This window comes from Lepisosteus oculatus, chromosome 10 (genome assembly GCF_040954835.1).
Source record: "Lepisosteus oculatus isolate fLepOcu1 chromosome 10, fLepOcu1.hap2, whole genome shotgun sequence".
NCBI lineage: Eukaryota > Metazoa > Chordata > Actinopteri > Semionotiformes > Lepisosteidae > Lepisosteus > Lepisosteus oculatus.
In genome coordinates, this window is record NC_090705.1 from 40,880,979 (window position 1) to 40,908,342 (window position 27,364).

Sequence of the window (27,364 nt, forward strand, 5' to 3'; positions counted from 1 at the left end):
ACAAACGTTTGTAACGCTTTCTAACAAAGAGTATTGAGTAATATCCGTATTGTATAGTTAACAGAAGAAGAAGTAGCAGCAACTTTCTGATACTGAATATCTGTCATAAGGATATTTGTAAGAAAATCTGGGAACATCCTGCTTTTTTAAGTGAGGCTCCTATGTAAAGGAAATATCTGTTTTTTTCTTTGCAGAAAATCTTTGCAACAAACTTGTTTATTAGGACAGCTTAATGTGTGTACATACAGTAGGAAAATAAGAAAGGTTACAAATAATAGGTGGACATTGGCCTTTCTAGCTAATTTGGTTGATATTAGCTACTGTAGTTGATCTAGGGATCTCATCCATCTGTTTCTTGAAAGAAGCCACAGTATCAGCTTCAACAGCATGCCTGGACAGCTTTTCACACTTCCACAACACTTTGAGTAAAGAAATGCCTTCTGTTCTGTTACCAGTTTCAAATGCACTTCCACATAGTTTCAACTTGTGGCCTCTGCTCCACGCTTCGCTGTCGGATCTGAAGAGGTCTGCCGATTTTCAGTGCTTAGATCAGGTCCCTGTTCAAGTCTGTCAGTGTAGGACATTTTTAAGCCTTAGAATATATCCAGGGCAGCAATATCCTTCTTGTTAAGTGGTGACCAAAATTGTACACAATATCCTAAATGTGTTCTTAATAGTGCATTCCACGACTGTTGTGAAAATTGCACCAGTGGGGAGTCACCATAAATGCCAGTCCCAACTGGAGTCAATAAGGAGGGGGGGATACATTACCAGTGATCCAGCAAGGATCTAACCTGTAGGATATTGTACGTAACTTGATCTGTCCTAACAATCATTTAGCTTTCCTGGAAATTAAAAAATGAACACCTTTTTTAGCCACACATTACAGTAGTCACACAGTTCTGCCGTCAGTGTTTCAACAGAGGCAGTGAGCTTTTTCCTGAGTCATGTAATTCTGAGACAGCAGAGCACGGTGCTGTTCTCAATCTTTGCCTTGTTGAACAGGTCCAAAGACCATCGTTTGTGGCACCATGCTGTTGTTAGTGGTCCTTTGGGCTGGTGAGGGCTCACTTGATCACTGGGGTCAGGCTCCCTTGAACACATGCATATTTGAAATGCATCATGTCCAGTGCAACATGAGGGTAAGCCCTTTCTTTCTTCCTGGATATTATATCAAGTTAGGGGTTAAGAAGAATGACATTGAACACAGGGGAGCAGGTTTAAATCACATTATGGAGGTGTAAAAGTGGAGCTCAATAAAAGGTGAATGTCTTAACTGTTCATGTCATGCAGTGATCTCTAAATTACTTCAACTGTGTGCAATAAACATTTTTATTGAAGGGAAGTGTTTTTTTGCCATTTCTGTTGAAATGGAAACAAACTATTTTAAAAAACACTTACTGTAAGTGGTCATATGGATAACTACAATCAATTTCTATATTAGTACAGTGTAAACTCTTGGCTAAAACAATCAAGTGTAGTTCAACATCACAGCTAACAAAGGTCTTACAGGAAAAAATAGAAGAGAAATAAAAACATTGTAAAACGTAGCTGTACAGCTACAGAAACACATGTAAATGTTTTTAAAGATTAGGAATAATTTCGATTTCTCAATAATCTGATAAATTCTCACCTTCCTGCTTAACATACTGTATGATCTGAATGATGCTGTAATAGCACTGAATTCATTTAATGTCATTTGTTTTCAAGTTGTTCAATGAATTTGCACACTTTTCACATACTGTACAGTATAAATCAGATTAAATTAAGTTTTCATGTAGTGTCTGTGATATTTTTAATGCCCTTCGTTTGTCTTAATTGAGAGGTTTGGTCAGAGAAGAGAAGGTAGGAAATCCTCATATCATACAGTCCATGAGAGATTGTGCTTTCGTTTGTCATACCCTCAGGTACATGACATTAAGGCACTCAGTTTGAAACAGAAAAATGTCAAAAGAGTGACAGCCGTGACTTCCAGTCCTAGTCTGTCATTAGCAGACTAAAACGTTAATTGAAAATTGAAGGTATGACACATGTCAAAATGGAATACACAGTTATCTTAGGTCAGCAGTGAATTTACCTCCTATTCAAAGAAGACTGAGAAGAACAGAAAGTTGGATTTTAGTTTCTTGTTTAGTTTCAAGCCTGATGTCTTGTGGGGGTGTATAAGAAATTGTGTTTATAAAGAAACAAAGTAAGTAATTTGATTGACCTTTGTATCATGTGAAAATTATTTTAAATTACATTACTTTCACCACAGGTATCACTTAACATTGTTGGGAGGCCAAAGTCCATGACACACACTGATTGAGTCAGTAGAATAACCATTTAATTTGTATTGTTATTAAATATAAGTTTTCATGCAGGTGTCTTCACAATGCTTTGCATTTATGCTGAATTAGTGTATTTGGTATAAAGTAGGTAGGAGGACAGCTGGCGTATTTTGTAGGAATTTATCCCTGGACTGACAGGGGAACTTATTTTAACTACTGAATGACTGTAATGTAAGAACATGGAATGGAGAACAGAAAATAAAAAGATGTTTTGAAAATGTGCTGAAAAGTCTAAAAAACTTTTGACATCCTTGAAAAAGATAAACAACACAGGTAATGAGCAATATGTTATGCTCAAGAATATATTAACTAATTTGTATATATTGCTCATAGAAAAAGGGTTCGTTAACAAGTAATAATTTTATTTCTTATAACATAGATTGGCATTAGAATTATTCTTTACTTCTTACAAGATTTCCAATAAAGTTGAAACTTCATCTGGAGAACTTTGCTAAAGGCAGAGGTTAATGTTATACTCCTCAATTACGCATTCCTTGCTGTGACTTTTTACGTCTGTCCACCTGTCTTCTGATTATCGATCTTCGAAGGGGCACCCTTGCAGGTAAGATTCTGGGCAAAGAGCATGTATCAGAATGCACTCTTACCGGGAAGAGTGTCTTGTTCTATCACAGTGCAGCAAGAGATGAGAACATCACAGACCTACTGCATATACTGAGAAGGAAACACTTTTTCTGATAAGTGTGTGATTATAAGTGCACTGTAATTTTAAGCTAGAATGTCTTATCCGGTAGATTTCAGTTTTTTTTTTACGACCAATACACTTCAGGTTAACCTACAGTATTTCAAGTTTGCGCCCTTTCCGTAATCTATCATCTAGGGAACAAATTGTTGTCATGTTAAAACTCGGCAAACAACAGGATGTGAGGGCATTGCCTTTCTGACTCTCTCATGCGGTTGTGTTATGTTAAACAGTACTTAATCACTTAAGTGTGTTCAGGATCAACTGATTTGTAGAGAAGCCAGTTGAACAGATTTGATTGTTTAGAACGGTGGCGAGCCAGCTGCATCGACAGGCGCACAGACGCATCTGCTAATTTATACTGGTAGCCATAGTAACGTGGCAATGAGGCCTGAACTTTACATCCTCTGCTTGTTAGAACTCTTTAGAAATCCCTGAAAGAGGTCTATTCATTGCTTTTGACTGAGCGATCGCCGAACTTGACTGCAGTCCTGGATCTGCAGTCCTAGCTCATTGTGTCGTTGGGCCGCTCGCTGTCTTTATCTGCTCTGCCACAGACCGTTACAAATGAGCCCTGTACTCACGAGGTCTGCCCAATTACGCACTTGCAGGCGTTTCCACAACTGTTATGACAAGTATTTATTTATAATGGGAGAAGAGTGGTGATAATAGGCCAAGAAAGGCTGTTTTAAGCCAGCAGTATCTAGGCTATAGTTAATCCCAAAGGTGGTGGTTCTGCTCAACCTACAATAAAGTTTTCAGTACTCTGTACTGTATTGAACAAGTTTATTAAAATCTCTATCTTTTGCACGGCACAATACTTACCATATATTGAAATATTTCTCCCCTGACAAGAAATATACTGTAACACTGGGACTGGGACTGTTTGGGAGACTTAATGTATTTTTCTTCTCTGTACACATTTTGTTATGTTGTTTTCCTAAATTAGTTCAGCATAAAAATGCACATGGAACTTTGTCTTGAAACCTGTCGGGTAACATTTAGGATGAGTCTCCATAAATTCTAGCCATCCATGCAAATTCACACACAGATTCAGAATTTATTCGTGCATGTTGGGTAGATGCTTCGTTTTTCTGTTCGTTATGTAGAAAGACTTCTTCCTTGCTTGCTGTCCTCAACAGTGGTTTTCAACTAAATCGTTTGAAACATACTTACAACCGATTTGCCTTTTACTGTACGTTTTTTTTTTCTGATTTTCTGCCTCAGACAGAGTAGTCCAATCTGTTTCATAAAAAAGCAGGTTTTATGAATGGTTATTGGAAATGATGTTGAAATGTGCTGCATCTTCCCGTCTGTGGAGCCCGCTATTGATTTCAAAGACTTGCTACCAGGGCTTTAAGCTGCATCAGACATTCCCAGAATTCTACTGTGGGGCTTTCCAGCAAGACCATGTGGTTGTTTTGGGACATAAAACGAAACGATGGACCGTATATGTTATTTGCCTGTGCTGTTTCCCTTGTTTTCATTCCATCTCAGATTTTAATGGCTAATATAAAACATGTAAGTGGATAAGAATTCAAATCAACCATTTCCAGGTCATAATGCTAATTGACCTAATTAAAAGGTGCTAATTGAAAAGAGTCTCTACTCTTAAATTCAGGAGCCTGAAACTCCAGGACCAAGTTTGCTTGGCGAAATAAGGTATAAGGTATTTATTAACTTTATTATTCAAGATAGCTTTCATTTTCTTTTTTTTATATATAAAATAAAATACTGGGGAAAAATTCAAAGTAAAAAAACATCTTGAACTAGAGACGGAAAAAGTATCCAATTATACACATTCATATTTAAGCTGAGGGAGAATTAAAAATGATTATGTACAGTAAGTAAATGATGAGTATTAAGTTTTCTTTACAATTGTTTACAATATCTTACTTCATTATCAGCTGCTGCTCGTTACAATACAGGGAAGACGGGGAAACTACAGTACATCACAAATTTACACTTGACACTTTTTTAGGTAACCTACTTTATTAAATCCTCTTATGATTTACAGAAATGTTGTTGAAAAAGTAAACATTTTGTACTTTTCTGAAATGTTATGACTCAGCTTTTGTGAAATCGTATAATTTGTTTCCTCGCTGCCAGGGTTCTTACAATAAGACATGATGAATGGGGGTATGTAAGCCCAAATCTGGCACCGGAAAGTAATCTGGGAGACGGTTTCCTCTGACACAAACTAAAATCCATCCTTTTTTTTCTGGCGTATGCCAGATGTACCTTCAGCTTAGGTCCCTAAGAGGCTCCACTTGGCGGAGCAAACCTGTGTTTGCGCTCTTTTATGAAATTCTTTATCCAGTATGCTTCTGCAAACTTTATTGATTTTATATTACCGACAGTGATCCACCCAAACATGGTCCTTTGTACAGTACTCGCTGACCCTTTGCTCTTCTGTAGTTGTCAGTCTTACTGTCTGGTGCTGTTGCACTTGTTTGCATTTAAATTCATTTTGGCTGTGTTTCATAGAGCAAAGACATTTCATCCTGTTTCTATTCACTGTGCTTCATTTAAACCACCACAAAGACTTTAACGGTTGTAAACATGATGGTATCAAGGTATACTTATCATTGCATACGATTTTCCCTTCAGTTGTAGAGATTTTAGTGTGTTTTTATGTTTTCATGGGTGAAATACAGTATGTTGAGATTAACCACATACATTTTTTAATACGTTACCCAAATAAGGGTATGAGACTGTCCATGCAGTACTGAAAATGAATTAAATGTTCACCTTTTTATCTTTTTAAATCATGTAACGAGTAATTTATACGAGGGAATAATCAGATATAAAATACAAATCACAGAAAGATGCCCAGAAAGGAGCAGGATGAGTGAGCTGTGATTGAGCACGTGTGTATTAATACAGCAGTAGTTGTTTTTGATATACTGTGTGTTTGGAAAAATGTCCTCAACAGTAACATTTTTTTGTTTCCTTGTAATTAATTTTTCAAAGATATGACAATTCTGTTGTTCCTCTGTCATTAATCATCTGAAGCTATCATACTTGGATTCTAATGTTATGATGTTATTTCGTTTATTGTACTCATTGCCTTGTTGTAGGGCCCAGTATTTGTGCCTATAAAACATGGCCCCATCAGTTGTGGCTGTCTGAGTGAATTTTTGTGGTTCACCCTGCATGTCTTTCCACTGATTTTTTCTTATTTTTCTGCAGCTTGTAGCACTTTGGCTTATTTTTGTTAATACATGGAATCCAGTTTGTAGTAAAGGCAACCACGGACATGTCATTTCCTGGCACGGATTCGTTCAGACGTCACTTAGAGCCCAGTGATATTTGAAAATAGCTGAAATGTGCCAACATGGAAAATGCAGCACCGAGACCTGCCTTAGACCCGCAACAGGGCTGTCTTTCAGGGTCCTCTGAGCTCCCGACACTGACATCACGTGTTTCTGCTGGGCTCATCCCAATTTGGTTTGAGTTTGTTGCTCCTTCCCAGCGTCCAAGGGCACCTCTTAGCCCAAACCTTTGTTCTGACCCCAAAGCGGGGAATTCATTTGTCACTAACACTAGCCTCACGTGAGAACAGATGTCCTAAAACTAGGAATAGGAAGCACTTCTTTACTTAAATGGTCATGGGAGTGTGCAACAAGCTTTCTGTCCATTATTAGTAGTAGTATTAGTAGTAGTATTAAAACTTGAAATTGGAAGGTTGTGGGTTCTTGTCTCCATTGCGAATTCTGCTGTTGTACTAGTGGGAATTTTACATGGCGTGTAATTATCTTTCTCGTTTTGTGGAGAGTTCTGTTTTGATATAGGCCTTTGAGTAAAACAATTTGTTTTGTTCAGGAGTATCTTCAAGTATGTTCAAGAAGAAACACTTCTAAATATTCAGCATAGCTTCTTACAGAAAAAAATAAGTAACTTGAAAGATTTTCGGCAATGTTTGTAACACCCATCAGGATTTGTTCTTTTTTATCGACGTACTGCGCTGTAGGTATAAGATTTTGAAGTGCTGCATGTATTTTCAAGGGGGGAAAAAGTTTAATATTTGTGTGCCTCGTACTGTGAACTTTAACATCTTTACAAACTATAGAAAATGTAGAACAGAAAAATGATCAAGAAAACGGGGTGAGAAGTGCAAAGTTTATACTTGTCATATTTGTTTTCTTAATATAAAAGATTAAGATTTCTTATTCTTGCTCTCTTTTCTCTCTCACAGGTACGGAAAGATTGTGTCAACAAAGGCAATCCTGGACAAAAACACAAATCAATGCAAAGGTATTTGTTTTACCTCCACATATTTATATTTATGTATATACACACAGTTTGCCTCTTCATGTTCTGTTTGACAAATCACTGTCAAAATAGTGAAGTCGTGAGTTAATATATCCAAATAAATGAAAGTATCCTGAGAATGTATCTGATTAATGTCATGTATCCATCTGAGTATTGTTTCGTATTTCCAGCCTCATACTGCAATCCAGATTTGAAGTGGAAAGGGATCAGTGAGACTCTAAGCATAATATATTTTTTCTTTTTGATATTTCTCAAAAAAACAAATTTATTAACGAGGCTAGTCATTAAGAATTTGTTCATGTAAAGTTAAGATTTACCACATGTTTCCTAAGAGGAACTGTTTCCTCTTCTTGAGCGACGTGATTTTATTTAAAAAAACTTTCAGAGGCAAGTAGAGATGAGACGAGTGTACAGATTGTAACAGAGTTGTGATGTAGAAAGGCTCCAGCTCACTTTATACTCAAACTGAACATTTGTATGGGTGAAAGAAGTTACGTTTTTCCAGATGTAAAACCACAAAGAAAACGTAAATCCTAAAATACGTAGATTGCATATCAACATACTGTACAGTACCTGTACTTGGTCAATATCAGGTGGAATCACCTTTGGCAGAAGTTATACTGTACCTGGGAGTGTTTTCGGATTAAGTCTCCAGCAACTGTGCACACCAGGATGGTGCAATTTTCATCCATTCTTCTTTGCAAACTTGTTCAACTTCTATCACTTGATCATTTTTAGCAATTTTGAAGTCTTGCTACAGATTTTCTATTGGATTCAAATCAGGACTCAAGGACATTAACCAGTGGAGTCCAGTATACTGTAGCTTTGAATTTGTGACCTTGTATTTTGGTTCATTATCTGCTTTTAATAATAATAATAATAATAATAATAATTCCTTACACTTACAGTACATAGCGCTTTGCTGGACACTCTACTCAAAGTGTCCCACCTGGTTGATGCGATAGCAGCCATAGTGCATCAGTACGCTCACCACACACCATCACTGGCCATATAAACTGGGTATAAAATAGTATATTTTATTTATAGTTTACAAATTCAAATGCTTTTGCCTGGGATCAGGTTGCAATATGCTTCATGTAATGCAACATATACAGGTAGATGGCAGAAAATAGGTTTGCCCTTTGAAAACCAAAGCGAAGTGTCTGAAGGCTAATTGGATCTTTACCTACAGTATGTGCGTTCATCCTGAATATCACAAACTGCATGGTGATACTGTTTGGCCCCATTTCAGGCTTTGCTTCTCTTTTCGTTGGCCCTCACACTTGAGCCCACATTCTTCCTGTGTCTTTCACAGATGCTCCAAGTGTCTTGGGACTCGGTCTTGCTTATCGGTTCTCCAATCGTAAACAGAAACACAGCCTCCTAAGAGACTCGTTATTTCTCTCTACTTTCATGAATTTCACAATGCAAAGAAGAAAACTACATTTTGAAAAGACTTTTAACGCTACGTGTACGAGTCCCAGTTCAAATTCCAAGTAGTACTGTATATTCTGTATAATCCCCCTTAGCAAGTGGGGCACAAACCAGTTTGTTTTGCAAAGTCAGAAACGTGTTCCAGCTCAGAACAACAACTGTTTCTATTTAACACTAAGCTTAAATTGTCATTAGTGCCCTGTGCTCTGTCTGTGTGCTTGCATCTCTTCATGAAAGGAGTATCGGCACTTTTCTACAAAAAAAAGAATAGAAAATATAATCCTAACACTGCCAAAAATAAAGGTAAACTACAGAATTGTGTTACTTTACATCTCCTTTTGCATTTCAGATTGAGCTTTTTAAAGGACTGTGTGTACAGAGCAGCACTATGAGAGCTAGATGTTTCAGAGAGCATTTTCCATATCTCATCCACTTGGAATGTAGAGCTGTTAACATGCCAGCGAAATCTATGTGTCCATATTTTCCAAGTGTGAATTACTGTCCGTTTCCAGTGCCTGAATCCAAACTGTTTATAGCAACAGAGTTCTCTACTGTTTTCATGTAATTAGCAAAAGAGGCCAGTTTCAATATTTACATGTCTGTGGATGTAAAAAATAATAAAGTGAAATAGTCTTTGTAAAAATTCAGAAACCCAAAGAATCCATAATAAAAAAAAGCCAAATCTGACGGCTTAGTTTACTAAGAAAAATGAACTTGCTTGAGATCTTTAAGTTTTAAGTTTTCTGGCGGTGAATTTGAAACAACTACCATATAGTTGGTCAGCCCCTAGGCAGTGATGTATTGGGAAAATATCCTGCTGGGTTCTTCTGAAGTAAGGATTGGCTTCTGTCAAATTGGCCTTGGAGTGTGTGTGTTCGTGTTTGTGTCTGTGTGTGCCCTGCAATGAACTGGTATCCCGTCCTGGGCGTACCCCGCCCTGATCCTGGGCCGACATGACCCTGAACTGGCTATGCACTTATTCAAAGTGATGTGATGAGGGGAAGTTTATTCTTAAACATCAAACTCGAGAGAGAGAGAGAGCTATACAGCGTTGTTAAGTCTGTAATACTGTATAACTAGTCAAATATATGCCACCTGTATAATCTGATGTTTAGACAACACAGAAAGGAAAGGGAGGTTATCTCCTAATCTGACTCAAAAGGTTTTGAGAAATGCACACCGTGGTAAATTTGAAAAGACATCAGGAGTGGCAAAACTTGGAGATGGGTTAAGATGGGGGGAAAAAACTTTGGTATTTTGAAGTTGAATCAAAATTTCCGTTCTTCCGGTCACAAATCCGATTGAGAAGCCGAAAAAATCTGGGAACAGGAAGCTTAAGAAATGAATTGCTGGTGAGGTACATGAGTGCAGAGTTAAAATCTGTGAAAGCGTTTTTTTTTTTTTTTTACATTTCTAGCTGCATATAACTGGTGGAATCTCCTTAGTGAGTAAGGAACCAGACCACATATTTACAAGAAAGTACCACAGAGGTCTTTAAAAGTAATACCACAGGCATTATAAATAAGACACTGCTGACCAAAGGGGCATTTTTCCTGAATGAGCCGAGCACCAAAGGAAATGACTCCAGCTTTTAGAGGATTTCTATTTCCTCTGTTGAAGATGGCTACAGCATGCCGTTCTAGTTGGCTTTCTGCCAGTAATTGTGTGAACTGGGACTCGCGCTTCGTCCTTTCATGTTCAAAAACCACCATAAAACCCGTCTGAAGGATTTGGGTCAAAACAGAGATAATGGAAAGATGTCTATGTGATAAACAAATGTTAATTCAAATACTGTACCGGTGTGCACTGATTTGAATAGCTCTTTTTGAGATCTCCATTTCAGGTAAAAACCGCAACATTAATATTGTTTTAATCCATAAATAGTTATGTTAACTATGCTACACTGCAGTCACAATCCTTTGGGGCAGTCATTGTAATGCCCAAGGCAGAGTAGCTAGTGGTAACTTCTGTGTGTGAGGAGACATCAATGAAGTCTTTTTATCATTCTTAGTTTTTGATAGATGTGTACAGTACTTTATATGTGAATGACGTTGTTATATGAGTGAAGCACTAATTGCAACATACTGAAAAAGGACTGGAAACGTGGCAAAAACGTGTTTCTATTTCCACTGCATGTCCTTTGTTTACAATATGACTTTGATAAATTTAGCTTTAGGTTATGGTTTTGTCTCAGCTTGAGAAATTCTAAGCCGCTGCCTTGTGATGTACTGTATTAATATCACCACAAGGGCCTTTGAATTCTCCGTCTCTCTATTTTGTCTGTGGATGTTCTGTTTCTGTGATCGAGTATCTGAAATTCTAAACCTGTGTTGGAAATATAGGATATACTTCATACGCTGAAGTTCTGGAGAGATACAGAAATGTAGCCATGATGCTTTTTTTTCTAATGAGAGGATGTAAATGAATTACAGCTCCACAGAGCTGGTCTGAGCTTTGTTGTAGCTTTAGTCATCATTAATGACTTACTGTTCCGAATCCAGCCACTGGATTTCTTTTGCTTAAGATATGAAGCATCACATACTGTAGTCCTTGCCAGCAACATTTCAGTATATTGAAAAGTAAAGAAAGAAAGAAACCACGTACTATAAACATGGTTCTAAATATGATTAATTGTATGGATTTCTGTGTATTTGTATATACTAACAATTACATGTAATGTATTACCACAGGATGCAGTGGCATAGCCAGGCCATTTATTTCAATTTAGCCTAGGCAATTGTGAGAAAAAAAAAAAGAAGAAAAAAACCTGCAGTAATTTTGCAGGCTGCGGTACATTTACATAAAACAATAACATTTACAGCATGAAAAGGTGGATGTAAATGTAGCTGGCCGTTTGTTTGCCCCAGTTCAAGTTGGGAAGTAGAAGAGTTTGGAGTCTTGTGGGGGATAAGCGTACAGTAGGTCCTGGGTCACAATAGCTGGCTTCCCCCTCTTCCGGAGTGGCACAGCAGTCAATGTCAGTGAGAAATGAGCGAAGTACATAAACCTACTGTAACTTGCTAAATCAGGAGCAGCGAATGTACTGTATAAAAGGAGATTTGAGCGCCGTACAGTATTTGCTGAGTACAAATCCATTAGTGATGAACTGCAGCAGTCGGATCTCATGTTGCTGAATATTTGTGTTCTTATTGCATTTACAGGGCTTTAATAATTCAGCATGCTTCAGTCCGTGATAATATTAGCATGCGTTTGGTGGAAGGGCTGTTTGCCGGCTGAACGTTATAACGATTTTCTGCGACTGTAAATCTGACATTGGGGATGGGCGACTCCTGTCTTACCAACTGCCGTGCCCTCAGCCCAGTGGCAGACGGGATTCTGCAGATCGTAAAAGCGCTTGTTTTTAACAGCTGCGTTAAAAATGTGGGGCTTGCTACATGAAGGGGCACGATATCGTTTTCCTTTCCTTTCCCCCCATCAGCGATGCTTTTGAGGAGCATATTGAAATGAGCATCCCTAATCCGAGTGGAGCAGTCCAGTTGTTCCCACATCCCAGTACGCAGATGTTGGCCTTCTTGCTAAGCAGCTGTGAGAGGCCCTTCATTACAGATGAGATCATTATACTGGATAACTCTTTTTGTCAGCTCCACTTTGTGCTCTGTCTCTCGACCCATTCATAGGAACTACACCCGTTCTTTTTATCATGATCAGTCAATATGGAAAAGATATGACATTGCTTATTAAAATAAATTAAAACAACAATAGCAGTTATTGTTTATTTACTGCAATAGCCTGATTGAAACATAATCTGTTTGTCAGTGCTTGGAACATTTTTTATATTGATATTTATTTGAATTGTGTTTTTGACTTTTATTAATGAATGTGCTGAAATGGCAAAATAAATGTGTATTGTATATACATCGTCTGACCTCCTGAGCTCAGGCTAACCTCCATGTTGCCCTTTTTGTCACTACTTCATTCCCCTTTATTGCTCCCTTGGCCATTCCACAGCATACTGTTCCTTTCCCACACCTGTAAAAATTACCTGATATGATAGATCTTTTTGTTTTTTCCAAACTTTTCGGGATACTTTCAGGAGCACATTAAAAGGACAAATTGAAGATATTTTACATTGTAAACAACATATTTTTTGTAATGTAATGTAAAAAGGAAACATTGCTCAATATTAAGAATTGTTAGATTGTTACTGTAGGAGTTATTTTCGTCCACATTTCATTTTCTCACGTTGCTACAGTTTCACCCTTTTTATTTGGTTTCATTTTATTTCCACTGTATGTGTATGTGTTGCCTCATTTTCTTCTCATTAGGGAAATGGTAACATTCCTCTTTAGGAGTGTTTTGAAATAACCCCTCCACATCATAATTGACCTGTGAAGGTTGTCAGTGCAGCATTTAGAGGTTTGAGCAAATAGTGGTATTGAGGTCTAAAGGGAGTTATATTTAGATCCTTGGGTTGGATACTGATACAGTTACTTGAGATAGATTTCAGGCCACCGAAGTATATCGTTTTGATAATATCAAATTTTGATAGATGTAAAACAGATTTCTAGTTTAGTCTGAAAATCACTGGAGCAGTATGTGGGGGAATATGGTAGACCATTGCTTAGTAATGAGAGTTCAGTCAATAGAATAATATTAGATATATTGACCACCATGTCTCCTGAATTGGCTCCTTGTAATGGTCTCTGAGACTATAGTACTTGCTGCTGAGGTTCTGCGTGTTTTGCATTTGATTTATAATTGATCTCGTCAGTCTCAGATGATATTTTAAAACGTGTTTTTTTTTCATCTGTGGAAGTGATGGGATCTTCATCTTTCCTATTGCCATTGACTCTTTCTTTTAACCATATTCATCCCTTTCAAACTCAGTTTTCACTTGTTTTAAATGAACAAGAAATCTGTTTTCTTCTTCGTATTCATCCTCTGGCTGAGTTTCAATTGATTTTCACCCTCATGATTTGCGTAGTAAATGTTCGTGTTCTATTCTTTTTTATTTCTTTGATTAGATGCGTAATAAAAATCAAAAAAGTGTTTCTTTCTGAATCCGAAGGTGTCCTGACCAAAATATATTTGTTTTATTTTGCAGTCATCCGATTATCTTTTTGCCTGCCTGATTGTAGTTGACATTGACAGTGTCACATGCTTTTGATGTCCCGGAGTTTTTCATTCCCCATATGTCAAGGTTCTGAAGATCAAAACGAGTGAAAATTCTTGACTTCATCTTCTATACTTCTGTTCTTTTCTGAGGTACAGATGGTATCTTCCAAAATGAAAGGGCCAGTCTTCATAACTGTTGTGGTAATGGAAAAAAAAATCCCACAATGTGATTTAAAATGTGTTGGGCAGGTCTTTTGGGTCCAGTATATTTTTCATGCTAATCCTGTATTGCTGTGTTACCAGTGTAGTACTTTACAAGGGTTCATCAATGCAGCAAAGCGTCTAATCTTTGCCAGTAAGGTTCAGCTTTAATCTGAATATAGCACATTTATGGCAGCCATGGGACTCTGGTTGCTATGGATGGAAATCTGCTGTCAGGACCAATGTCCAAGCTCTTCATTAAGATACTGAAAAGCTCAATACGGACAGATTTCTAGAAAACTAGTAAGAGTGTCTTTTTCAGTATGCAGCTTGTGTCTAGTTGCGTCTGATGGGTGAAAAGGACATGTTTCTCTGCAGCAAGACTTTGTTACTAATCCAGCATATTAAGGAACTGGGAACAAAAGGTTAACTTGCTTTGAAATATGGAAATGCATTCCTGGCTTTTTATGCGTGTGACAGATTCTTCAAAGCACTGGAAGAATGTTTGTAAATGTTCTTGCTGATACCCATGTAGAAAATCGTGCTTTTCAGACATTGACAATATGAGGCTCCCAAGAGCCTTAGGGAGTAAAAGCTTTTGCTGGGAGTGCAAGAGGAGTCATGCAGCTAGCAGATCACAGGTTTGACTACAGACTGTGTCCTTGGTATAGGAGAGAGAGTGTGAGATAGCAGACAGGACTGGGAAGGCTTCTAATGACTGAGGAATACAAGGTTTTCCTTGGGGTTTCTGGCTGGGTTCTTGTGTGATTTGCAGGAATGAAGGTAAACTGCCTTGAGCTTGGTTTAATTCATTTTAAAATACATCTGAGGAAAACAAGTGATTTTCTGATGTGGTTGGAATGACCATATCCAGATATAAGATGGAGAAATTTCCAGTTATCCTTACAAAAATGTGGTATTTCACAGAGTTATTGTCATTATGTGCCATAGCCTCACATATATACACTCTTCCCAGTTCAGAATACTCGGAATAGTTTTGTACAATTACAGATTTGAAAGTATCTTCATATCTCTTGTGTGGATCAGTGTACCCCTCAGCAAAATTCATGGAAAGTATGCAGATGTTGGTTTATGTGTCTCTGTGGTACAGGTTATGTGTGAAATAGAAGTATATTCTGAGTTATTAAATCTGGAGCTGAAACATTTATTCAGGATACTGTATTTGAAACATGTTTTCAAAAAAGTAACCCGTCGACTGTCAACTGTCTTTCAGAAAGATCTGTCAGGTCTGGTGTGTTTTATTTAGATTGTTTGCGTTCATGTTTTTTTCTTTTACATTGTTTAGAAATCCTTTACTGGGTGTTTTCCACAGCAAACTGTTTGGCTTAAAAAAGCTTTACTTGTTTTTAAAACAGAAAGATCTTGTCTTTTTGCGTCTCCGTCTTATGAGACCTTATGATTTTTTTTTGCGTTACAGAGCTGAGCAAACCAGCTGCACAGATTCCACGCTGGCACGTCTCCAAGTTCTGATTTAACTAGGCGGTACATCAAAAATAGAACCTAGTAACTGCATTCCTAAACTTAGACCTTTTGTCCCAGTACACTTCCTGTTGACCGTGCTGGTTCCCCGGCCTGCTAGCGGCCTGATAGGTTGTTCACATGGAGAATGAAGTTCAATGTTCCGGAGAACAAAAAGTACTTGAAAGCAGAATACGACGGCGTCAGGGAAGCGATGCCAGAACTTACGTTCTTTTGGATTCTTTTCCCGTTTTTAGCTGTCAGGAAAAAATGTCTAGCAAAGCAGTTTAGAAGAAACGAATTACCCTGAGGCTATCAGAACATGGCAATTCATGTTTGACTGTAGTCTTTATCTGACATCCACAGGGGCACATTGGTCAGCTCAATGGGAAAGAGATTTTTCTGAAATGAATGTTTTGTTCTTCTCAAATTCCCCCTCTTCTCTTGAGTAATGATCAGTTGTGAAATCTGCTGAAACACAACCAGTATAGTACTTTCACCCCCTAATTATTGATTATCCAGTGCTAATTGAGGTTGTGATATGCCTGGAAGAGCTCGTGTCCTCTCTTTGCACTGCGTGAGAATGTCAATGTTGGAAGAAATGTGTGCTTGTGCAGCTCAGTAGTGGCTCAACCAGTGAAGAAGCTGGCCCGGGGGAACATCTATGACCGAGCCTCTGAAGGGAATAGCACTGGTTCAGCACTGCTGGAGGAAGGGTTAGATTTACTTGACTGGGCACTTCCTGGTACTGGCAGGCTCACGGTGATGTCATTGAGGGGCGTTTTCTGGCTATACAGGGCAGGTGCTACCAACATTAAGGGTTCAGACATTGGTGTCAACAGTATTCTCTTTGTGCCCAAAATGCATGCACAGATTTTCCACTTGCGGTACAGATACCATTATGTCTAGCTGACCTCGTAAACTGGGTTGATCAGTGATTGGCAAAGGTTGGTTTGGATGTAAACTGGAAAACAGCCTTACTTGACTTCATCCATCTTGACTTACCACTTTCTGCAATTCAGGGCTGCAGGGGAGACTACTCTGACAAGCGATGATAAAAGGCAGGATATAGTACACCCAGGCTGGGACTCTGGTCCATCACAGGGCACACTCAGACACAGACATGCAGACAGTCACCAGTTATTTTGGTTTATTTAAAAGTGTAGAACAATTTGCTAGGTCTATTACCTTTACACCTTTGGACACAGCAGAGGAGGTGTTTTTATTATACCTGTTCACGGTGAACGCAGTGTCCAAGAACAAAGCATTTTATAGGGTGGTGTGAAAAGAAAGGTTTTTACTGATAAAAGGGAAGTCAGTTTGCAATGGATCCAAGACTTGAATTCCATAATCTCTTATAGATTTATACATACAGTTCCGATATGGTTCCGATATGGTGCAATTGCTGTAGTAAAGTGGTTCCTATGGTTGTGTAGGAACATGTTTTGCATTACCTCATGAAAAGAAACATGCACAATTCGCTAAATCATAAACACTCCAGTGAAATGCACAGGGGCATGCTCATTCTTACTGTATGCTGCAGTCACTTATGTTTTACTCATACTGTATGTTCTGGAGGGCTGTATATAGGTTTTGCTCCATATTCTAGACTAGAACATAATCATATTCTAGACTTACTGCAGGCTTGTATTAAATCAAAACAGCAGCCAATCGCAAACCACAAATCCAGTGCCTGGTTTTCATGGGTTAGAAGAAGGAAGCCTCCGTCAATTACTGGGTTAGGAATTTGGCAACAAGCTGAGCTGAAGTTTTCATTTACTAAAATTTAATCTTAGTACCATAGCAGATGTGAATGCTTGTTGTAATCGTAGACTAAATGAGTAAAAACAAAGTACAGTACTTCTAAAATAGTATAATTATTAATACTATTATAATTTGGAATACTGATTATATTATTCTGCATATATACTGTACTGTATGGTTTGAAATACTTTTATTTGTTTCATTTTCAGTCTGTGTTTATGGCTTTCAAACAGTGAAGTTTCAAGGAGCACTGTCATTTGTGAAAGCTGCTGTGGTCAAAAAAGATTAAAACAAATCATTTAAAGTGATTTGATTTGTGCCTCCTCCCGATACCAGTACAAAGGTTTGCGATAAAAAGAAACCAATCTTTAATTTAATTCTGAAGTTTATTCATATATTTAATCGGTAATATGACAAATGTTTGCAATAAATGCAAAGAAGATGAGCATTGTATTTTGGTTTTATCTGGTATGTTCAATTGTCTCAGAAGCCTTTTCTGACAAAGATTTGTTCCTGTATTGATGGTTTCCCTTTGTCAATATCTCTCCACTTTGCCAGAGCTGTCTAAATAACTAATGATCATGTGTTACATGCCCAGATCACTGGATCTTGCAGTGAAAGAACCTGGAATCACTTCTAATAAACGAATATTTTATGTTGGAGAGCTTCTTTTAGTGGTGCTGACAGGAGTTGCCCTGTGAAAGCTTAACTAATTCATCTAAATACCTCAAAAGACATCTGAAAGGTAGGCATGAGCTTACATTAGGAACCTGAACAATGCTCTCATGCACAGCACTTTGATATTCCTGACTTGTTTCTAATAAAAGGCCATGGTTTAGCTCACCACAGGTGCGATACACTAAATATTGATTAACTAGAATTCAAGTCAAAGTATTTAAGGTGTAACCAACTATTAGGTTGGTTTTCAATAAAAAAAAAATCCTCAGTACAAAATTTTAAATAGACATTATTTTGCCCCAAATTGAAAAAGATGAGGTGGCATAATACAAGATTGTGTTCAAAATGTAACACACATAAAGGATCACTATTGCACTTACTATGGTATTGTCAGCACATACAGTCGTGCTGGACCTCCACAGTGAGGAAAGCTCGCAGGTACAGTACCTAAATATCTCAGTTCCACTTGCTCCCATTACATGTATCCTTGGTGATTTATCAAAGGTTAAAGCAGCAATTCCATATAAAAATACTTTCTTGACTTTCTGTATTATTGCTAAAAAAATAATATTGCGAAAATGGCTGGACAGTACAGGACCGTCGTAAAAAGAATGGATTAAAGAGGCTGCCTCACAAGTTAAATTTGATTTAAATAAGATTTCATATAATTTACAGTGGAAACGTAATGAGTATAAGGGATGTTTGGGGCTCGTTAGAGACATACTTGAATGGCACTGGATGTTAAGAATATCGGTAGGAAGTTTTCTTGTTGTGTTTTGATTATTTTTTGCTCATGTTTTTTTTTTGTCCAATAAGAAAAAAAAGAAAAAAATAGAGTGAGAAAAAAAGAAAAAAAAAGAAAATAAAGAAGTCCTCCATAGTTGGAGATGGGTTTGAAAAAAATTTTTTTTTTCCCCTAGCGTATTATTCTACTATTAATGTCAAATTTTTATGTGATACTGTAAGCTACAGGAAACATGTCTATACAGAACCTAACCAGTGAATACAGAAGCAATAATTAAAGCAGTGCTGCAACTAAAGAGAAAACCAGGCACCTCCGGAGGCACACTTCCACCCGAATGTGAAAATCTTTATAAAATAAACTGCGCAAAAACGTTACAGCTGCTGCTCCACCCTTAGCGCGACTTCCTCCCGTCTCTCACGACGACAGCGAAGTGTGCGCCTTTCTGTGCTCTTCAAGAATGTGTGGGAGACGCCGCTTGGCAGAGCAGTCCAGCTCGTCTGCTTGAGCTGGAATTATTTTACTAGTAGAGCCCGCCTGCAGTGAGTTTTCGGGAGAAACTGGATCATATTGTTAAAACAAATGAAACCGTTCGTGAGTAACTTGTACTACAGTGCTGTATGCAGAATATTTACAAAGCCTTGCCTCTGTAGGTTATACATATGACGGAGACCCACCCAGTTTTCATTTACAGCGGTTGAAAGGGGCTGTACTGTGTTTCTTTTTTACCCTTCTGACTACTGTGACCAGTTTCATGAACTGAGATCTTTGCCTTCACTTCTCCAAAAGCTGTTTAGCATTCTTTTCTTTTGCCAGGTTTCAAGGTAACGCTAACCTTAACCCTAACCCTGGCCTTTTATGAACACTTTTTAAAAATATGGTTTTACTTACTTGAAGACATTGCAAATAATGAAAAGCATCAAATGATAAAAGAATACAGTACCATCAGGAAGACTGTGGATTCATCAGAAGATTTTTATGTACAAGGTATTCTTTTTTTTTACCTGCTTCAGTCTTTTGGCAGGTGGAAACTGTCACCACAATAGGCTTCCAGCCGTGGAAAATGGAATATACTAATCCTAACTGTAAGGATTTTATTCATTCATTCTTCCCAAGGTTCAGTCCTGCTCTGTGGTTATAAACTGTGTAGTCTATCATCCAGCAGGTCTGCTGGGAGAGACACGTCAATGGAAATGTGTATTAAACCTTTGCTCTTTGTCAAGCAAGATGGTCTCTTGCACTCTTTGTTCTGAACAACAAATGACTTTGTCAAACAACAGTAACAGACACATTGCTACACTACAGTATTTTATGAAAGAGACTTTTGTTGATGCGCCATGGTTTTTGTGTCAGCGAAGACCCATTATTCTCATACATTCTTTTTTTGCCACTAACATTTACTCCATAAACACCCTGGTGCCACGGCGCTTTGTTACAGTGTATCGTGACGATGGAACTTTGGAATCCTTCAAAACTGCTCGCGCACTCCTAGCTTCTCTTTGATAGCGGTCTGATGTACTGTAATCAGCCACAGGCTTCTTTACAGTCGTCGGATTTGGCTTCATTTTGTTTTCACCGCTTTATTTGTGCTTTTCATAAAAAAGATCAGTTAACTAGAGACTCGCATTTTTTGTTTCAAAATGAGCGGAACAAAAAAACATGTTGCGCAGATGTGTCCCGGATGGTAATTTGGGAAGATATATTTGATCTAGCTTGTTTACGTCTTGTCGGTGCTGGCTTAGTGGATGAGGCCACGAGAATGTGCACAAAACCTCATTTTTATTTATTAGAAGCAACTTTTCAATATGAAGAAAGTGCAGCTTAGGGAAGCATTCTCTCTGGGGCTTGGATACTAACCAAACCAGCTTTGCCTAATCCACATATGAATGCCACCTTACTATTTTAAAACCCCACAGTACCTCAGTGTTTTTATATTAACTACACTGGGAATAATGTGGTGTTCCATAGCACAACCATTGAGCATCTTTTCTCACTGCCTGGGAGGCCCAGAAGAAGGGAGTTTCCAGCTCAGCTGAAAGGTTTATACATCAGACTCAGCCCTTTCTGACCCAGAGACAAGTCTCAAGAATACTTCGTGCCAATCACGAGGACTACCGCAACATCTGATGTTTGCTTGTCTTTTTCCTTTTTTTACATGCTGTAAATTCACCATTTACATCAGTCAGTTAAAGTTAAAAATGGTTAAAATAATTTGTCAGTGGTTGATGGTGCCATATTGATTAGCAATGATACTTACATTACATTCCAAAGCATTAGTCTGACTGAATTCCTGAAAAAACTACAGGTATTCTTAAAGTATTTTTATCAGGGGGAATGCAGTAAATATGGCAAAAGAGTGAAACAGCTATTTTAAATAAACAAGATTGTTTTTATATAGAGAGATTAGTGCTATATTCTGGCCATTCTTCTTCTTTATTTGCCTTTTTACTAGTCAGTGCTTAATTCATTATTTCTGTAGGTAAAGTAGGAAGGTTGAGATGGACAGAGATTTACAAATTATGATATTTCTTTAACCTGCCGCTTATAACTGTGTTTTCTGTGACACTGCTTTAACCCAGCCTCCAAACCTGAAACCTCTTAAAATGTGGAGTGAAAAGATTTATTGATTTCACGTACAAAAGCAACAAGGCTCTTTACTCCTTGAAAGACCAGAGTGTGTCTGGTCGCAGAAACGTCTCTCAAGAGTCCAGTCACACACTGTATTATGCTTTAAATGTGATGTGAAGTGAGAGCAGAGGTGTTTTTCTTTATCAAGCAGAAACATACAGCAGTACTTGCAAAATAACACATTAGTGGTTTAACAACATCCATCCATTCAATAACCGCTTTATCCTTATGAAATACTTTTGTACTGTATATTGAAATATACTGATATGCTGACAACATACTGATGTTCAAAAGAAAATCAGAGAGGAGGCCATATGGCCAATCTAGCAGGTATAGTTAGAAGCAGGTAATTGATCCAAGACTTTCAGTTCTATTGTAATCAATACCAAAATGATTGTTTTCTATCCAGTGTCAATTTTTATTTAATACAGCATAAACACAAATAGAATAATACTGTACATACATGCTAGATTTTTTTTATATAGACTTTATACTGTGTATACTAATATAGTAAATAGGAGAGGTACAAGGTTATATTTTAACATAATCTGTATACTAGATTAGTTTCTGGAATATTAAATTTCTAATTAAATCGGAAGTGCTGATTCTCTCAATCAACAATATGTACTGTAATCACAATTTCTAGTCTCATTTATTCGAAATGTATTTTATTCCTTAACTCCCAAGATTAGTGTTGTAGTGTTCAAAAACATTCACTTTTAGAAAACTAACGTCTGCCTTTAGACCTATTTTGAACAGCACAAAATATTCATAATTTCCTGTGCACTATACATAAAGATTCTGCCTAATGGTGCTGAATATTGTGGTATTTGTTTGCTCAGTTCAGTGTTGGATTGATTTTGCCTACACCTGGCCTTTACTGGATTATCTGTTCTGTCAGACGATTGAAGTGTCTTTTCATGTCTTTTGCTGAGGAGAGCCTGTCTCACAGCTTTCAGGTGACCCAGGTTTATCATCTTTTTGAAATATGAATTCAGGCCAAGGAGCTCTTCGTCACAGAGCATGATTTTCCTTCCCAAATGTTCCTGAAATGCAGATAAATAAAGCTGTAATATCTTCAGACATGTGCCATGTAATTGATCAACATCAGATGCGCTCGTAGATTTTGAGAACGTTTTTATCACTTCAAGTTTCAACACCTGGTACAGTGCTGACAGCAAAATTGTTTTCCTGCTCAGTCAACATCTATTCAAACATCACTCATCTCTTCACTAATTAAACAAACTTGGTGGTAACTGGGTAGAGTCTTATTCACAGACTTATTTTTAAAGTGTACCTACAGTATATGAGACGAAAAAATGTTTTCATTTTTGAACTTTTTTCCATCATTCCTTTTTTGTTGATCATTCCAGTAGCTGAATCTTGTTCTGCTGTTTTTGTTTGGAAGCAGAATATACCTCCTTCATACAGTATTTTAACACAATAAAAGTCTTTGCCTGTTGCCAGTTTCAATCACAGGACTCATATAATTTTCATTCAGTTAGCAGAAGTACTTAATACTATGATACAACTACTTATTCTATTATCTTTTGAATTACTTGCAAAGAAGATATAGTTAGGTAGTAAGATTAGAAAATGAAAACATAGTACAGTAAATATCACTTTGATTTGATACTGTTACACTGTTCAATGTAAATATTTGTGTGATGTACTTATAAAGTCTGCAAACATGTGCAGTATTGACAACAGATGACGTTGGCTTTATTTGGTATCTTTTGCCTTAATCTGTAAAATCAATGTGTGCGTTGTTGCTCCAGACCTACATGCAGCAAAAAGCAGTCTTGGGCACTAACCTAATTTAAGTAGGTTGTGTTCTCTCCCTTATTGCTTAGCTTCTCCACAGCCTGCTGCTCCTGTTGTCCAGTTGTCTCGAGCTGAGAAAACAAGGTGAAAGGCTTTCTTAAGAAAACAATGACAGTTCCCTTTAATTCTGCTCAAGGCTTCAAACCCCACTGCCAGATTGAATCACAGTTTTCTTCAGCTCGTACCTGGAGACCCTGGGGGTGTTATTTACAGCCCAGTGGGACAGGTGATGCTAGCCTGTTCTTCCTGAGTTGTCTTCACAGCAGTAATTAGTGCCATGGGGTTGTACAGTTTACTTGTATTTTTGCACATGCTGACTGGCTGTTGGAAGAATGTTATATATTTTGCGGTTAATGAAGATTTTTTTTTATATTTTTGTTGTTTTTGCACCACAATGCAGGATGCCACATAGATTATTGAAAGGTGTGTAAAAGCCAAGCTTTGGTCCTCTTCCAATTTAATTGTGTGGAAAATGGACTGATAACCAAAATGATAGAACATCATATTCTGTTGTACGTCGTTATTCTCATTTGGATAACACTTCGCGATAACACTAATAACATGATATTATATTATATTATATTATATTATATTATATTATATTATATTATATTATATTATATTATATTATATTATATTACATTTTATGCTATATTATATTAAAGGCTTAAAAGATGTTTAAAAGATTGAAAGCAGCATGACCTAAACCTTAATTGTTTTCAAAGTGTGTCTATTTTCTGCCCTAAATGTAGCACTAGCTTGGCTCCTCAATTACTGAATATCAAAATGCTGAAGGCCAGGAAAAGATTTGTTTCCTATATCTGTGAGACAACCGTTGTCTAATGTGTGAGAAACAGGCAACGAGTTACCTGAAGCACGTTAAAAATTAAACCAAGTCAGCTATCTCCCATTAAGCTCAATGCAATGGCCAGTAACAGAACTTGTTCGGATTTGGCCAGTTCATTTGATCAGTCTTGACATGACGTCAGATGCTTATAAACGCCCATTATTTGGGATATTCCTGCTAACACACCTCATAGGGCCAGATTGCTTTTTGTTCATTCATTGGAAAAAAAGAAAGGCTGAGATACAAGCATCACAGTTCAGCAAGCTTCAGCTAAATTAGTTTTCAGATCTAAAACACACAGAAACACACAGAAAAATGGCATATGGTTGTGCTTAAAGCATGCCACTGCCAGTACCCATTTGTAGATAGCAATATGTTATTTATACATCAGTGAAAATAAAATTGCAATTGATTTTTAAATCTGACAAATGCTTAATTAATATTAAGAATAATTTCCACAGTAATCAGCAGTCAGGCTTGTTGGAGATGTACAGTATGTCTTACTATGGTATTTGTGTTCCTTACAGTAGCATTCTAATACTAATTTCATTTGTGGGGTGTCTTACTGTAGATTTCAAATCAATAAGATTTCAACAGAAAACAAAAGTGTTCCTCCTTTTTGGAAAAAGCAAAAAAAAAACAGCCTCTGGAAGACAAAGTTCTATATACAGAAAAAACTGTTTTAATGCTTTTGCTTGCTGCATACAATACCTCATTAATTCCACTTCTCCTACATGCATTCTGGGCATTGAGTTTTTCTTTTGACAAGAAGGAAGCATACTATAAAGTTTCATATTAATCTATACTGTATAATTTTCTTTTTTGCAGGATATGGCTTTGTAGATTTTGACAGCCCTGCAGCAGCGCAGAAAGCTGTCGCCTCTCTCAAAGCCAGCGGAGTACAGGCGCAAATGGCAAAGGTAATTTTCAGCTGATTTATTAAACCCCAAACGTTTCTAATGGCTGACTGAATGAAATCTTTTATAATGCTAAGTGTGCTGTGTGTTGCATTGAAATATACACCTAAAGGCAGTAAACCATTGTAGTATACCGTGATAGCGTAGTAGAAATAATCCATAATGTGTTTCATAGCCTCTTTCTTATTTTCTGACTGTTGTAGAGTGAACTAAAATTGCATTTTTTTCAATGAAAATTAGACATGCCAGAGAAGAGGTACGAAAGTTGCTTTTGAATCTCATTTGTCATTGTTTAAAATTCACCCCCCCTTCAATGATGTCCCATCTTGATGAACTGTAAATGACAAATTGTTTAAGTGACTATTTTAATCAAAACAGGACACTTTTATAGGTGACGGACGTTTAAATCAGGCAAACACTGCAAAGAAAAATCAACAACTAAATTATGATGGTTGCGTAAGTATTTGCCCTACATACATGATAGAAGCAGCTTTGGCAGCAATTATACGAGTCTTTTTGGATAAAAAAGTTTCACTTTGCACACTGGGATTGTCCCATTCTCCTTTGCAAACTCGCTCAAACTCTTGTTAAATTGGTTGGGTAGTGCTGATGGACAACAATTTTCACATCTTCCCACAGATTTCCACTTGGATTTATATCAGGGCTTTTACTGGGCCACCTACGGGCATTCACTTTCTTCTTGTTATGCTGTTCCAGTGTACTGTAGCTCTGGCCTTGGGCTTTGGGTCATTGTCCTGCTGAAAAGTGAATTATTGCCCCAGTTTTAAGTCTTTAGCAGACTGAAACTGTTTTTTCTCTAAGTACTGCATGACAAGCTTGACACACTGTCCAGCTCCTGATGAGTCCCATAATTCTTCCACCACCACGCAATGTCAACAGTGATGGTTTTGACCTTTTCATTTAGACTAAAAAGTTCCAATTACAGCACGACTGACCGCAAAACCTTTTGCAACATCCCAGCAGTACACGTATAACATAAATGTTTAAATGGGATTTGAGATGGTTTTCCCATTCAGCCACACAGTGCGTGTCAGCTTTGTGGAATGACTGGAAATTCGTGGCCATTTTCTCATATCTCAGCCATTGGACTCTGCGTCTCTGTCAAAGCCACTGTTGGCCTCACAGTGACTGCCCTTACCAATGCACACAGATGCAGGCCATTCACCTACAGTAATTGCATGACTTGTCAACATAATATTTTGCACCTGATATAATTCAGGTTTGCTATGGAAAAGGTTGTGAATACTTATGCAATCAGTATATTTTACTTTTTGATTTTTCTTTGAAGTTTTCCTAGACGTTTAAGTTCCTTCACCTCCAAAAGTATTCCATTTTAGTATACACATGTATACATCAATTCAATTAAATTGTAATTCAATTAAAAGGGACATCTTAGAATGGGGGGTTCATTTGCAAGGTGCTGGATTACCTCTGGGGAGTTGGGGTCAGGAGTAAGTAATGCATTCACTGTGTTGCTATATCATTTAATGCTGCTCTGAAGATTACTACTTTCATTAGATTGGGTTTATTTAGCTTTAACCTAATCTGCAAGAGCCTGGGACATAAATAATTCTAACCAGGATTTTTAAAGTTGTATTAGTGTGTTTGTGAAGGCATTGTAATAAATAAATCATACACGAATTAAAATTCCAGTCGTTCACACAGATATTTGAAGCAACAATTTAGAGATTTGTAATGCGCTTATTAAATCGGATGGAGACATTTTTGAAGTGATTTTGAAAAGCAATTTAAGGAAGCTGTCCAGAGTTATTTTTATTTTTCTATGAAACATTTATCTACACTAATCTTCTTTTTGGAATATTTATATGATACTGGATGGAATGTAAACTACTCAGTCGTCACCTTGACTTTAGTTTGTGGCTGGATTTTGTTTTTTTACTTGGACATAACTATTTTAGCCCATCAGAATAATCCAGTTTGCTTCACTAAACCGTGACTTGGTTCATTTTGGGGAGAAAATCATTTTTTTATGGACTACTTACTAATGGGACACAGGAGCAGGGCAGGCACAAATTTGTGATTCTGCACGTCAGACACTCCAGGCAAACAGTGAAGAAAACAACCAGTGTAATTCAAAAGAAGCAGACAAATGAGCCTGTACAAATCTGGAACAAATCTGGTGCATTAGGACTCATTTGACTCCAAGTATGTTACAGAAGGTGACGTCACCCCCTCAGAGCCTGTTGAATTCCTCCATGATGGAAGATCCAGCCTACAGGTGTGGAGAAAACTCCCTGCTTAAAAAATGTCATTTGACCCGAGGTCAAGAGTAAGCTACTTCTAAAGCTCGGTAGCTTGATTCTTTTTAGTGAATCAACTCACTTGATTCACTCTAGTTAAGTGAGTCAATTCAAAAGATGTATTCGTATGCTGTAGTTCAAAATTTTTCCTGAATGAAACAGCACCTCTGGGACAGGTATGAGTCAT

At 37.4% G+C, this 27,364-nt stretch overlaps 1 protein-coding gene across 11 annotated transcripts in view; it reads left to right on the forward strand.

Annotated features, from left to right (window-relative positions):
• rbms3 (RNA binding motif, single stranded interacting protein) overlaps positions 1 to 27,364 on the forward strand; it is a 354,207-nt gene that overhangs the window by 199,505 nt on the left and 127,338 nt on the right. For all 11 annotated transcript variants that reach the window (XM_015356975.2, XM_015356977.2, XM_015356978.2 and 8 more), the window contains 2 exons: positions 7,229 to 7,287; positions 24,807 to 24,898. In XM_015356975.2, the coding sequence (XP_015212461.2) occupies positions 7,229 to 7,287; positions 24,807 to 24,898 (151 nt within the window). The remainder of the gene's footprint in view (positions 1 to 7,228; positions 7,288 to 24,806; positions 24,899 to 27,364) is intronic.